Source organism: Eriocheir sinensis, chromosome 9, assembly GCF_024679095.1.
Source record: "Eriocheir sinensis breed Jianghai 21 chromosome 9, ASM2467909v1, whole genome shotgun sequence".
NCBI lineage: Eukaryota > Metazoa > Arthropoda > Malacostraca > Decapoda > Varunidae > Eriocheir > Eriocheir sinensis.
In genome coordinates, this window is record NC_066517.1 from 17,797,679 (window position 1) to 17,811,599 (window position 13,921).

General features: G+C 44.8%; 1 protein-coding gene across 1 annotated transcript in view; it reads right to left on the reverse strand.

Moving 5' to 3' along the window:
- LOC126996293 (G-protein coupled receptor GRL101-like) overlaps positions 1-13,921 on the reverse strand; it is a 222,614-nt gene that overhangs the window by 62,750 nt on the left and 145,943 nt on the right. Inside the window, exons 15-16 of the mRNA XM_050856670.1 lie at positions 11,449-11,565; positions 9,725-9,841 (exon numbers count right to left, since the gene is read on the reverse strand). Coding sequence (XP_050712627.1) covers positions 9,725-9,841; positions 11,449-11,565 — 234 coding nt within the window. The remainder of the gene's footprint in view (positions 1-9,724; positions 9,842-11,448; positions 11,566-13,921) is intronic.

Consider the following 13,921-nt stretch of genomic DNA (forward strand, 5'->3'; position numbering starts at 1 on the left):
AATCAAGCTTTTTCTTCCCCCTGGCGCAGAGCAGCGGCACTCCACCCTCCCGCCTCTGCTACCGACGGGTGTATTTTACCCACACCGACACATCCATTACGACGGAATTCACATTTTACTTTTAGTCGCTCTTGGTAGTGAACGCTTGCCATCAGCTAATGAGAAAGAGGAGAGGAAAGACCCTAACTCCTTGTGTTTTAAGTTTGCTAAAGTTTTCTGTTTGTTAATTATTCAACAGTGTCAAACTTATAAAGATTTTGAAGCATTATAAGTTTATCACCTTTGCATTTATGAATTCGCTCAGCCAATCATTTAATTATTCGCTACATTAGGATCAACTCGGCTAGTTTTCCTCGTTGGGCTTTGGTTGTTGGTTAATCTGTGCATGGCCATAGTTTTCATAGCAACGCCTCTTGTGATGCAAACATCCACTCAGTGCTCGACTTGCATGACGTCGCAATCGAAACTAATATCAAAGGACAATTGCTTTAGACATCCATTCACTTTCATTCAGCCACGGGTAAAGGTTTAACGAGAGATTTTGGCATTCCCGTTCACAAACTCAGCCGCGGGAAATGGTTGAACGAGAGCTTTTGATATCCATTCATGTTCTAACAGCTGCGGGTTATGGTTCAACGAGAGTTTTTGATATCCGTTCACGTTCTAACAGCCGCGGGTTAGGGTTGAACGAGAGTTTTTGTCATCCGTTCACGTTCTAACAGCCGCGGGTTAGGGTTGAACGAGAGTTTTTGTCATCCGTTCACGTTCTAACAGCCGCAGGTAAGGGTTGAACGAGAGCTTTTGACATATATTCACGTTCAGACAGAACCGGGTAAGGGTTGAACGACAGATATTGACACCCATTCACGTTCTAACAGCCGCGGGTAAGGGTTGAACGATGAAGCTGTGCGTGCACCTCTCTCTTGGCCACCACCAGCCAGCATCACAACAACGAAGCATAACAAAGCGTACGGCAGGGCGCTTCGAGGAATAGGCGCCTCATTATTGTTTACATCCTCTTGCAAAACAAAAGGATAACACACCGATCGGAAATAATTGACGAAGAGATTGAAACTCCAGCACGAGCCATGAAAAGGAAGCAGCGTAATTATTTCTACTTTTGCGAACGTAAGCGCGGAATAACTGCAGTATTGACGGGTAGTTACGTGGCGTTCTGGTGAGGTGAGGGGAGGGATTAAGGTGTGCGGGAGGTATTAAGGTGTGCGGGAGGTAAAGGGTGAAAGTAAGGCATGAAAGTGAAAGATACAGGTGAGGGACAGAAGGTGAGGGATAGAGTTTTTTTTTTTCTTTTTACAACAAAGGAGGCAGCTCAAGGGCACACAAAAAAGAAAACAATAATAGAAAAAAAAAGCCCGCTACTCGCTGCTCCTAAAAAGAAACAAAAGAGGTGGCCGAAAGGAAGATCAAATACGGGAGGAGAGGTGTCCTGATACCCTCCTCTTGAAAGAGTTCAAGTCGTAGGCAGGAGGAAATACAGATGAAGGAAGATTGTTCCAGAGTTTACCAGCGTGAGGGATGAAAGAGTGAAGATGCTGGTTAACTCTTGCATAATGGGTTTGGACAGTATAGGGATGAGCATGAGTAGAAAGTCGAGTGCAGCGGGGCCGCGGGAGGGGGGGAGGCATGCAGTTAGCAAGTTCAGAAGAGCAGTCAGCGTGGAAATATCGATAGAAGATAGAACGAGCGGCAACATTGCGGCGGAATTTAAGAGGTAGAAGACTATCAGTATGAGGAGGAGAGCTGATGAGACGAAGAGCCTTAGCCTCCACTCTGTCCAGAAGAGCTGTGTGGTGGAGCCCCCCACAATTGAGATGCATACTACATACGAGGGCGGACAAGGCCCATTTATATGGACAGCAACTGTGCATGGGAGAAGAACTGGCGGAGACGGTACAGAACGCCCAGCCTCGAGGAAGCTGATTTAGTAAGAGATGAGATATGAAGTTTCCAGTTGAGATTTTGAGTTAAGGATAGACCGAGGATGTTTAGTGTTGAGGAAGGTGATAGCTGGGTGTTGTCAAAGAATAAGGGAAAGTTGTTTGGAAGATTGTGTCGAGTGGATAGGTGGAGAAACTGTGTTTTTGAGGCGTTGAAGGACACCAGGTTCTTCTTGCCCCAATCGGAAATAATAGTAAGGTCTGAGGCTAAGCGTTCTGCAGCCTCCAGCCTTGAGTCGTTAAGTTCCTGAAGGGTGGGTCTTCTATTAAAAGAAGTTGAGTAATGCAGAGTGGAATCATCGGCGTAAGAATGGATAGGACAGTTCGTTTTGGAAAGATCATCAATGAACAACAGAAAAAGAGTGGGAGATAGGACAGAACCCTGTGGGACACCACTGTTAATAAATTTAGGGGAAGAACAGTGACCGTCTACCACGGCAGAAATAGAACGGTCAGAAAGGAAACTGGAGATAAAGGTACAGAAAGAAGGATAGAAACCGTAGGAGGGTAGTTTAGAAAGCAAAGATTTGTGCCAGACCCTATCAAAAGCTTTTGATATGTCCAGCGCAATAGCAAAAGTTTCACCGAAACGGCTAAGAGAGGATGACCAAGAGTCAGTTAAGAAGGCTAGGAGATCACCAGTAGAACGCTCCTTGCGGAACCCATACTGGCGATCAGATAGAAGGTCAGAAGTGGAAAGGTGCTTTTGAATCTTCCGGTTAAGGATTGATTCAAAAGCTTTAGATAGACAAGAAAGTAAAGCTATAGGACGGTAGTTTGAGGGACTGGAGCGGTCACCCTTCTTAGGTACAGGCTGTATGAAGGCATTCTTCCAGCAAGAAGGAAAGGTAGATGTTGACAGGCAGAGGCGAAAGAGTTTGACCAGGCAGGGTGACAGCACGGAGGCACAGTTCTTAAGGACAATAGGAGGCACTCCATCAGGTCCATAAGCCTTCTGAGGATTGAGGCCAGAGAGGGCATAGAAAACATCATTTTGAAGAATCTTTATAACAGGCATAAAGGAGTCAGAGGGGGGATGAGTAGGAGGAATATGCCCAGAATCGTCCAGAGTGGAGTTTTTAGAAAAGTATGAGAGAAGAGTTCAGCCTTAGAGATAGATGAGACGGCAGTGTTGCCGTCAGGACTGAGGAGTGGAGGGAAAGATGAAGAAGTGAAGTTGGAGGAGATGTTTTTGGCTAGATGCCAGAAGTCACGGGAAGAGTTAGAGAAAGCAAGGTTTTGACATTTTCTATTAATGAAAGAATTTTTGGTTAGTCGGAGAATAGATTTGGCACGATTTCGGGCAGAAATGTAAAGTTCATAATTAGCATTAGTTTGAAGGCTCTGGTACCTTTTGTGAGCTGCCTCTCTATCATTGACAGCGCGAGAACAAGCGTGATTAAACCAAGGCTTTTGAGCGTGAGGAGTAGAGAAAGCACGAGGAATGTATGCTCCATTCCAGAGACAATCACCTCTGTGATGCGCTGAGCACACACAGAGGGTCTCTATCCTGGAAGCAATAATCATTCCACGAGAATGGAAAATTAAATCCTCAGGTCGTCCCACCTAGCTGAAGCAAAATGCCAGAAGCATCGCAGATTCGGTTTGTCCAGAGGTTGTACAGGAGCGATAGGACAGGATGCAGAAATAAGATTGTGATCGGAGGAGCCCAACGGAGAGAACAGTTTGACAGAATAAGCAGAAGGGTTTGAGGTAAGGAAGAGGTCTAGAATGTTGGGCCGATCTCCAAGACGGTCGGGAATACGTGTAGGGTGCTGGACCAACTGCTCTAGGTCGTTGAGGATAGCAAAGTTGTAGGCTTGTTCACCAGGATGGTCAGTGAAAGAGGATGAAAGCCAAAGCTGGTGGTGAACATTGAAATCTCCTAGGATGGAGATTTCAGCGAAGGGAGAGTGGGTCAAGATGTGCTCCACTTTAGAATTCAAATAGTCAAAGAATTTTACATAGTTGGTAGAGTTAGGTGAGAGATAAACAGCACAGATTTATTTAGTAATAGAATGACAATGAAGTCTTAGCCAGATGGTGGAAAATTCAGAAGAGTCAAGGTCGTGGGCACGAGAGCAAGTGATGTCGTTGCGCACGTAGGCGCAACATCCAGCTTTGGATTGAAATTTAGGATAGAGATAGTAGGAGGGAACAGAGTAGAGATTGCTGTCAGTAGCCTCAGAAACCTGTGTTTCTTTAAGGAAGAGAAGGTGAGGTTTAGAGGAGGAGAGATGATGTTCCACAGAATGAAAATTTGAGCGAAGACCGCGAATGTTGCAGAAATTGAGAAGAAAGAGGTTCGAGGAGAAGAAGAGGTTAGAAGTTAGAGGGGAAGGTGAGAGATAGGGGTAAGGGGTGAAAGTAGAAAGTACAGGTGAGGGATAGAATTGAGGGATGGAGGTAAGGGGTAGAGGTGAGGGAGGAAAGTGAAAGGTACAAGGGAGGGTTAGAATTGTGGGATGGAGGTAAGGGGTAGAGGTGAGGGAGGAGAGTGAAAGGTGCAGCCGAGGGTTAGTGGTGAGGGATAAAGATGAGGTTTGAAGATGAGGGGTGAAAGTGAGAGTTCCAGGTAAGTCAACATTCACGCCGTCCCTCAGGTGAGTACGCGTTACATACTAAAAGGGAAAAAAAACATGGAAAAATGGGCTTCATATATTTTCGATGCGGCGGGATTGGTGCGTGGCGGAGGGCGCTGAACACAGGGCAGGGGTGGAAAGTGAGAGATCAAATATTGGTTTTGCTTTGCCCTGATAGATGAGAGATTTAATTTACCTGACATTCACCTCTGAAGCTTGAATCATTTCCACTATTTCATCAACCTTTCCAAAATTTCATCAACACACTAATACACTCTCCTACCCCCCCACAACACGTACGCTACACGTCCTGCTCATAACACCTATCCTCCTCCTGTGGGTGGTGTTATAGTCATGCTAAGTCATCACACTAAGTTGATCCAGAAGCCCCGCACCCTACCGCGCCCTCCCTCCCTAGCAACATTGACTCCTAACTCCAGCCAACGCTGCCAGATTGTCGTACTCAGCCGCTTATATTTCCCGACTTCCTACCCCAAACTGTCTTCTGGACTCCAATAACGAAACTCATTTATAGTTATCGTTAAAAGAGTTAGATCCTGATGTTTTTTGGCAATAGTTAGGCGTCAGAAACCGGTAAATAACATGCTCTGGTTACGACAATCTGGCAACGGTGACTCCAGCCTCCTTTCATCCAACCAATCAGCTCCCGTGGCTATGGCGGAGGGGGCGGGGCTTCTGGACCAGTTTAAGTGCACGGTGACTATTGTTTGTGTTTATGGGCGACGTTGATTCTGTAAATTCTTCGTGCGTCCCCTGTTTGCTTCTCCAAGGATATACGAACTTTTAACTTATTCAGTGTTTGTCTATCCCATCATTGCAAGTCCAGACAATACTTAACCCTCCCCCCATACCTCAGCCACCGTTGCCACATTATCGTACTCAGAGCATAGTATTTACCGGTTTCTGGCCAATAACTGCTGCCAAGAAGCGCCAGTAATCAACCATTTAAACGACAACCATATATAAAGGCAGTTATTTGGGTAATGAAAGCAGTTTTGGGGTCGGATATCGGCAAACATAAGAGGCAGAGCACGACAATCTGGCAACGTTGAGTCCCCAGCATCCTCCAACTACCCCAGCCTCCCCCAGCACCCCGTCCGCTGCTTCCCAAGGATTAGAAATTATGGACTTCAGTTTATTCTGTGTTTGTTTGTTCCCTCATGGCAAGTCTAGACATCACTTAATATAACCCTCCCCAGACACCCCAGCCTCCCCCAACTACCCCAGCCTCCTCCAGAACCCCATCCGCTGTTTCCCAAAGATTATAAATTATGAACTTCACTTTATTCTGTGTTTGTTCCCTCGTGCCAAGTCTAGACATCACTTAAAATAACCCTCCCCCAGACACCCCAGCCTCCCCCAGCACCCCGTCCTCTGCTTCCCAAAGAATTTACGGACTTTATATTAATCAGTTTTGTCTGTCCCATCACTGTAAGTCTAGACAACATTTAAAACACCACCTATCTTACACCCCAGACTTCTCCAACACCCCCTCAACACCCCCTCAACACCCCAGTTAATTCAGTTTGTCTATCTTTTTATTGCAAGTCTAGCCAACACTTAAAACATCCTCCCCTCCGACATCCCAGCCTCCCCCAACACCCTCCGCAGACACCTCAGCTTCCCTCAACACTCCCTCCAACACCCCAATAATTCAATGTTTATCTATTCCTTCTCTGCAACAATAGACAACACCTAAAACAGCCCGTCCCCCGAGACCCCAGCATCCGCCAACACTACCCCCTGAACCCCAAATTCCCATGCTACCACAGCCGCCGACGCCACCCTCCTCCGGGCCACCCCCCTAATGCAACACTGTTCTCTCATCTCCCAAAGGCGCAGTGCCTTTGGGCCGCAGCAGAGCCAGGCAGAAACCTTCATGCATAAACAGCGCATTACGGGGATGTGGGTGGAGCGGGAGGGCAGGGAGTGGCAAGGGTATTAGTCTATTTCCACTGCTTAATGGTAAGGTAAAGTTGGGGGTACACTCTACACCAGCACGTTCCAAAATTATTAAAGAAAAGTCAAGCAAAACGCAGCTCCATGTAAAGAATACGGAGCAAAAGGCCGGAAAGTATTGCTAAAACTTTATGTTCTGTGATGCAAAACTCAACCGTGTAAACTTACAGTCATGGTATTAAATATTTCGTATTAAACATTTTGGAGCCAAGGCAGAGTTGTCTCATACATTTTGCAAGGCTTTCGTGGGAATCTTGGGAATTTCCAGGGGTAGTTTTATGACCCTTGTGGTAGTCTGACCCTTCTTCTGTACCATTAACCGAAAAAAGCACTCATGAGAACCCGACTGACCTCCTTTTCGGCCTTCGGAATGAGTTGATGTGAGGGGTGGAAGCAACGTTGTCAAATTATCGTACTCAGAACATCGCAATTTTCAGTGCTAGGGACCGAAACTTTTCTACCCACGCAGATAACGAAATTCCAGTTAAAGTTATCGTTAAAATCATTACTTATTGGCGTCGGTTTGCGATAGCTGTGACTCAGAAACCGGAAAATACGACGTGCTGAGTGGCTGAGTACGATAATTTGCTAACGCAGGGTGGGAGCGTTTGACAATATCGATCTCAGGCTATACGGTAAAATAATAATCCACACATACTTCTCTCGTGGCGCAATACTTCACAAACCTGTCCTGAAACAAACCAACGAACACAGGTCAGGTAAGGTCAGGCCCATCAGGCGCAGCATAACAAGTCGACGGTTTAAACTTCATGAACGCTGAAAAGGCTCGTGCAACCAGTGGGAGGCCGATGCAAATGTTGTTTCTATTGTTAAACAGATGAAGTCAATTTTCCGGCAATGACAGAATTCAATTGTTTGGTAACGACGTTAGTGTATATACTGTGTCATTGGTGAAAGGCGGGGGGGGGGGGAGAGAGAGAGAGAGAGAGAGAGAGAGAGAGAGAGAGAGAGAGAGAGAGAGAGAGAGAGAGAGAGAGAGAGAGAGAGAGAGAGAGAGAGAGAGAGAGAGAGAGAGAGAGAGAGAGAGAGAGAGGAAAAAAGAAAAAGAGAAAAGGTTGGAGTGGCTAAAATTACTCTCCTGCTCCTTCTTTCCTTTCTTCCTTCCTTCTTTATGTGAGAGAGAAAGAGAGAAAGGGAGAGAAGAAAACCGGAGAGGAAAAATGTTATAACGAAAATTCCTCGCGCTCCCTCCTCCTCTCCTTCCTTGTTTTCTTCCTGTCTTTCTTCCTCCCTGCATTCCTTACCCTTCCCCAGCACCCGCACCCTCACCTCGACACCTCACCTTCACCTTCACGCCTCCCTAACAGCCCGCCATTCACCTCCACTCCCTGACGTACTCGACGCAAATATGAGCAGAGAAGTGAAAAAAAAAGTTCCCCGAGGCACGCAGAGGACATTGAGGGCGAGGATCATTTATTCGCCTTGTGACTAATGAGACGCGGCCTGGAAACGAAATGAAGGTTTGTTGTGCGAGTGTCTCAGGTGTACACAACTAGGATGAGTCGGGAGAATACAACCAAATGCCGATATTGATATAAAGGAAAGGGAAGGTTCGTTATGCATGGCTCTCCGAACACACAATTAGGATGAGTCGGGAGAATACAACCAAATTCCGAAATTGATATAAAGGAAAGGGAAGGTTCGTTATGCATGGCTCTCCGAACACACAATTAGGATGAGTCGGGAGAATACAACCAAATTCCGAAATTGATATAAAGGAAAGGGAAGGTTCGTTATGCGTCTCTCAGGTACACACAGGTAGAATGGGTCGGGAGGATACAACGAAGAACCAAAATTGATAAAAAGGGAAGGGAAGGTTCGTTATGCGAGGCTTTCAGGAACACACAACTGGAATGGGTCGGGAGGATACAACAAAGTGCCGAAATTGATTACAAGGAAAGGGAAGGTTTGTTATGCGAGGATCTCAGGAATACACAGGTAGGATGCGTCGAGAGAATAGAACCAAGTGCCGAAATTGATAAAAAGGAAAGGGAAGGTTTGTTATGCGAGGATCTCAGGAATACACAGGTAGGATGCGTCGAGAGAATAGAACCAAGTGCCGAAATTGATTACAAGGAAAGGGAAGGTTTGTTATGCGAGGATCTCAGGGATACACAGGTAGGATGCGTCGGGAGAATAGAACCAAGTGCCGAAATTGAAAAAAAGGAAAGGGAAGGTTTGTTATGCGAGGATCTCAGGAATACACAGGTAGGATGCGTCGAGAGAACAGAACCAAGTGCCGAAATTGATAAAAAGGAAAGGGAAGGTTCGTTAGCCGAGGATCTCAGGGATACACAGGTAGGATGCGTCGGGAGAATAGAACCAAGTGCCGAAATTGATAAAAAGGAAAGGGAAGGTTTGTTATGCGAGGATCTCAGGAATACACAGGTAGGATGCGTCGAGAGAACAGAACCAAGTGCCGAAATTGATAAAAAGGAAAGGGAAGGTTCGTTAGCCGAGGATCTCAGGGATACACAGGTAGAATGGGTCGGGAGAATAGAACGAAGAACCAAAATAGAACGAAGTGCCATAATTGATATAAAAAGGGGAGAATAAACTTGAAAGTGGGTGCATATAAGCCTCTTAGCCTCTCTTTTTTCCCTGGTGAAGAGGAAAAAAAATGACGTAATGCTTTAGTTTCTTGGATAAGTTTGGCAATATTGGATAATTAGCAAACTTTGAACTTGTACAAGGAGTTTGAGTCTTCCTCCACCTCCTCCACCCTTCTCTTACCCCTCACCATCCTCCTCCTCCTCCTCCTCCTCCTCCTCCTTCTCCATTGCAAGTTTGGTGGTCATGTTGTGAGTGTTAATACGATAGATACATTCAAGTAAAGTTTAGTTAAGTTAATGGATAGTGCGGTTAGCTGGGGTTAGGTTCCCAGGAGTTGATTTGTATACACCTACAAAGCTACTGGAGACTATGTTCTTATGTTCTTAAGTCCTCCTTTTCCTCCTCCTCCTCCTGCTTTCTCAAACAACCCTTGTAATAGCAATCTAATACCCCTCTAAGAGCTCTCTCTCCTCCTCATTCATCATCTTTTTCTTCTAATCCGATCTCTAATAACCCGTCCTCCTCTAATCCCCTCCTCCTCCTCCTTCTCCTCCTCCTCCTTCTCCTTCTCCTTCTCCTTCTCCTTCTCCTTCTCCTCCTCTTTCTCCTCCTCCTCCCTCCCCTACTCACCGCAGTCCTTCTCGTCGGAGCCGTCGGGACAGTCTTGCACCCAGTCACACCACAGCTTCTTGTTCAGACACTGGCCGCCGTCGCACCGCACCTGGTCTGACGCGCACGACTCAGCCTCTGTGTGTGTAAGGAAGGAAGGAAGGTGTTGAGGTGTGGCGTGGCTGATGCAAAGGGACCCAGAGCAAGAAAACAGCATTGCACCTCTGAACACTACATTAAAGAGAACGTCGAGAAGGAATACAAGGAAGGAAGGTGCTGAATGGAGACGTGACTGCTACAAGGGGAGGCAGGGATTGAAAAGAACCCATAGACACAAAGACACAGAAAAGGAACTACAAAACAACAACACTGCACCTCTCAACACTACATAAAGGAGAGTGTAGACATTGAGAAGGAAATACAAGACAACACAGAGAGACATAGAGGGACGCATGGCAAATAAAGAACACACAGACATAGAGACATAGAAAAGGTAACACAAAACAACAACACTGCACCTCTCAACACTACATATAGGAGAGTGTAGACATTGAAAAGGAAATACAAGACAACACGGAAACGCAGGGAAAGAAAACAACAACATTACACCTCTGAACACTACGTAAATGAATGCGTAGACAGGGAAATATCAGAGGAAAGTAACAGGAGAGCGAAAAATGCGAGGAGAGGGAGATACCAGAACACTTCACCTCTGATCAATACGTAAATGGCAGCGTAGACAAGAAAATACAAGGGAAGGGTAATAGGAGAGCGAAAAATACGAGGAGAGGAAAATACCAGGCGAGGGAAATACTCAGGAGTCAAATACAAGACAAAACACACACACACACACACACACACGGCCCGGTAGCTCAGGGTTAGAGCGTCTGGCTCACAACCAGAAGGACCGGGGTTCGATTCCCCGGCCGGGTGAAGATAAGTTGGGTTTATCTTCTTTCACGTGTAGCCCCTGTTCACCTAGCAGTGAGTAGGTACGCGACGTAAGGCGAGGAGTTGTGACCTCGTTGTCGCGGTGTGTTGTGTGTGAGCGGTCTCAGTCCTACCCAAAGATCGGCACTATGAGCTCTGTGCTCTTCCGTAGGGGAACGGCTGGCTGTCTCGAGAGAGACTCGCAGCAGACCAAGAGGTGAATTACACACACACACACACACAAAACAAATACAACAACTTAAACCCAAACCCGATCACTAGTCTTACTACTCCTCCTCACCACTCCTCACCTAACCTAATCTAACCTAACCTAACCTAACCTAATCACCAGCCTTACCACTCCTCCTCACCTAACCTCACCTAACCTAATCACCAGTCTTACCACATTTCCTCACCAAACCTCACCTAACCTAACCTAACCTGATCACCAGCCTTACCACTTTTCCTCTAACCTCAACTAACCTAACCTTACCTCATCACCTGCTTCCACACCTAACCTCATTACCTACCTACCACCTCATCCCACTCTTCTCTCCTTCCACAGCCAAGCTTTCCTCCTCACACTCTTGGCACTAACCGCATCCACTATTACTCCCCGACACCTAACCTCCTCCTCCTCCTTCACCCCTTCCAATTCTCCCCTCCTTTCCCTCTATACCCAAACCTCTCTCCTCACACTCTTGATATTTACTGCGTCCAATCACCTTACCACGTCCCCGCACCTAACCTCCTTACCCTCCACCGCTTCCCACTCTCCTCTCCCTCCCAACACGCAGCTCCCCTCTGTCACTCACCGCACCCAATTTCATCAGACTTATCCATGCACGTGTAGGCGAGGTCGCAGCGAGCGTCAGCCGGGATGCACTGGCCACTCTCACAACGCCACTCCGTTGAGCCGCACGCTGGAGCTTCTGAGAACACAGCGCCGAGAGGGAAGAGTGTAAGAGGTTTATTGATACTTGGAGAGGGAAGAGTGTAAGAGGTTTATTGATACTTGGAGAGCTGGATAGAGAAGGAAAAATGGGGAACGTGTGTAGAGGCGACGGAAAAGAGAGAAGAAATGGGTGAGGAGGAGTTGTAGAAGTAAGGACAGGCTGGAAAACATGTAGAAAAAGGATGAAAGAGCAGAAAGAGAAGCAGAAAGAGAAGAGAAAAGGGGAAATGGTTAAAGTGTGTGTAAAGGTGACGCAACAGAGAATGAAAAGAAATAGGGAGAGAGATGTTTGTAGAGGTAAAAGAGTGGAAATCATGTAGATAGGAGAGGGATGAAAAAGCAGAGAGAACAGAAAAGGAAAAATTGATGATGTGAAGAGGTGACGGAAAAGAGAGATAGAAAAGAAATAAGGGTGAGAAGAGGTTTTAAAACTAATGGTCAGACTTTTTTACAGCAAGGGAGGCAATTAAAGGGAAAAAAAATCAAAAGGCGCTGCTCCGATAAAGGAGAGAAGAATTAGTTGTCAAAAGGAAGGTCAATTTCGGAAGAAGAGGTGTCTTGATTTTCTCCTCCTAATAGAGTTAAAGACTGAAAAGCATGTACGAGAGAGAGGAAAGTGCAGAAAGAGAATAGGAAAGGGAAAATGTTAAACGTGTGAAGAGTAGCGACGAAAAAGGTGCGTGTGTAAAGAGGCAACGGAAAAGGTAGAATGATAAAAAGAAATAAGTAAAGGGAGAGGGGAATCGTGTAAAAGACGGATGAAAGAGCAACCGCCAGATCAGAAAGAGGGAAGTGGGAAGGTTCTTGGAAGAGGTTTCTCCTGCAGGGAAATCAAAGCCTGGAAATACGTACAAGGAAGACGAGGAGAAGAAGGATGTTTGTTGGCAGATCTGTGTGTGAATACCAAGAAGTGTGGGGAAAAGAAAACGAGTAAAGGCTATAGAATCAAAAGAAGAGAGAAATGGAGTATGTATGTAAAGGAGGCAGGGAAATAGATGTGTGCAGGAGGATGAAAAGATAAATAATGAGAACCAGGGAGACCGGATAGAAACGAATGAATATAATGAGTGAAGGCCACAGAGGGATAAGAAGAGAGAAAAGGAGGATATACGCAAAGAAAAAAAAAGGGATTAAACGTGTGTAAGAAGATGAAAAGGTGAATAAAGAGAAATAGGAAGACAGGACGGAAACGAAGACAAGGGAATAGACGAATGAATAAAATAAGTGAAGGCAACAGAGGGAAAAGAAGAGATAAATAGAAGACGCATGCAAACGAGACAGATGAATAAACGTACCTAGGAAGATGAAGAGGAGAATATTGAGAAACAGGAACACTGGATGAAAACGAAAGGAAGGGAATACGAAAATGAAATGTCAATGTGTAGCGAAGGAGAAACAGAGAGAAGGTAAAAAAAAAAGCCTGTAAACTTAGGAGTGAACTATTACAGAGAAACACGGTAGATAGAACACAGAGAAGGATAATAAAAGAGGTAATTGGTGGAGAGGCGAGAAGTAAAAGGGAGAGATGGATGAGAATTGGATAAAGGAAGAGGAGAAAGGTAGTTTATTCACAGGTAGATGAATGTGTAACTAGAGAGGAAGAGGGTGAAGAGGAGAACAAGGGAAGGAAATAATAAAGGAAAGGAAATAATAAAGGAAGGAAATAATAAAGGAAAGGAAATAATAAAGGAAAGGAAATAATAAAGGAAGGAAATAATAAAGGAAAAAAAATAATTAGGGAAGGAAATAATAAAGGAAGGAAATAATAAAGGAGGGAAATAATAAAGAAAGGAAATAATAAAGGAAGGAAATAATAAAGGAAAAAAAATAATTAGGGAAGGAAATAATAAAGGAAGGAAATAATAAAGGAAAGGAAATAATAAAGGAAAGGAAATAATGAAGGAAGGAAATAATAAAGGAAGGAAATAATAAGGGAAGGAAATAATAAAGAAAGGAAATAATAAAGGAAGGAAATAATAAAGGAAGGAAATAATAAAGGAAGGAAATAATAAAGGAAAGGAAATAATAAAGGAAAGGAAATAATAAAGGAAAGGAAATAATAAAGGAAGGAAATAATAAAGGAAAGGAAATAATAAAGGAAAGGAAATAATAAAGGAAAGGAAATAATAAAGGAAAGGAAATAATAAAGGAAAGGAAATAATAAAGGAAAGGAAATAATGAAGGAAGGAAATAATAAAGGAAGGAAATAATAAGGGAGGGAAATAATAAAGGGAGGAAATAATAAGGGAGGGAAATAATAAAGGGAGGAAATAATAAAGGAAGGAAATAATAAAGGAAGGAAATAATAAAGGAAAGGAAATAATAAAGGAAAG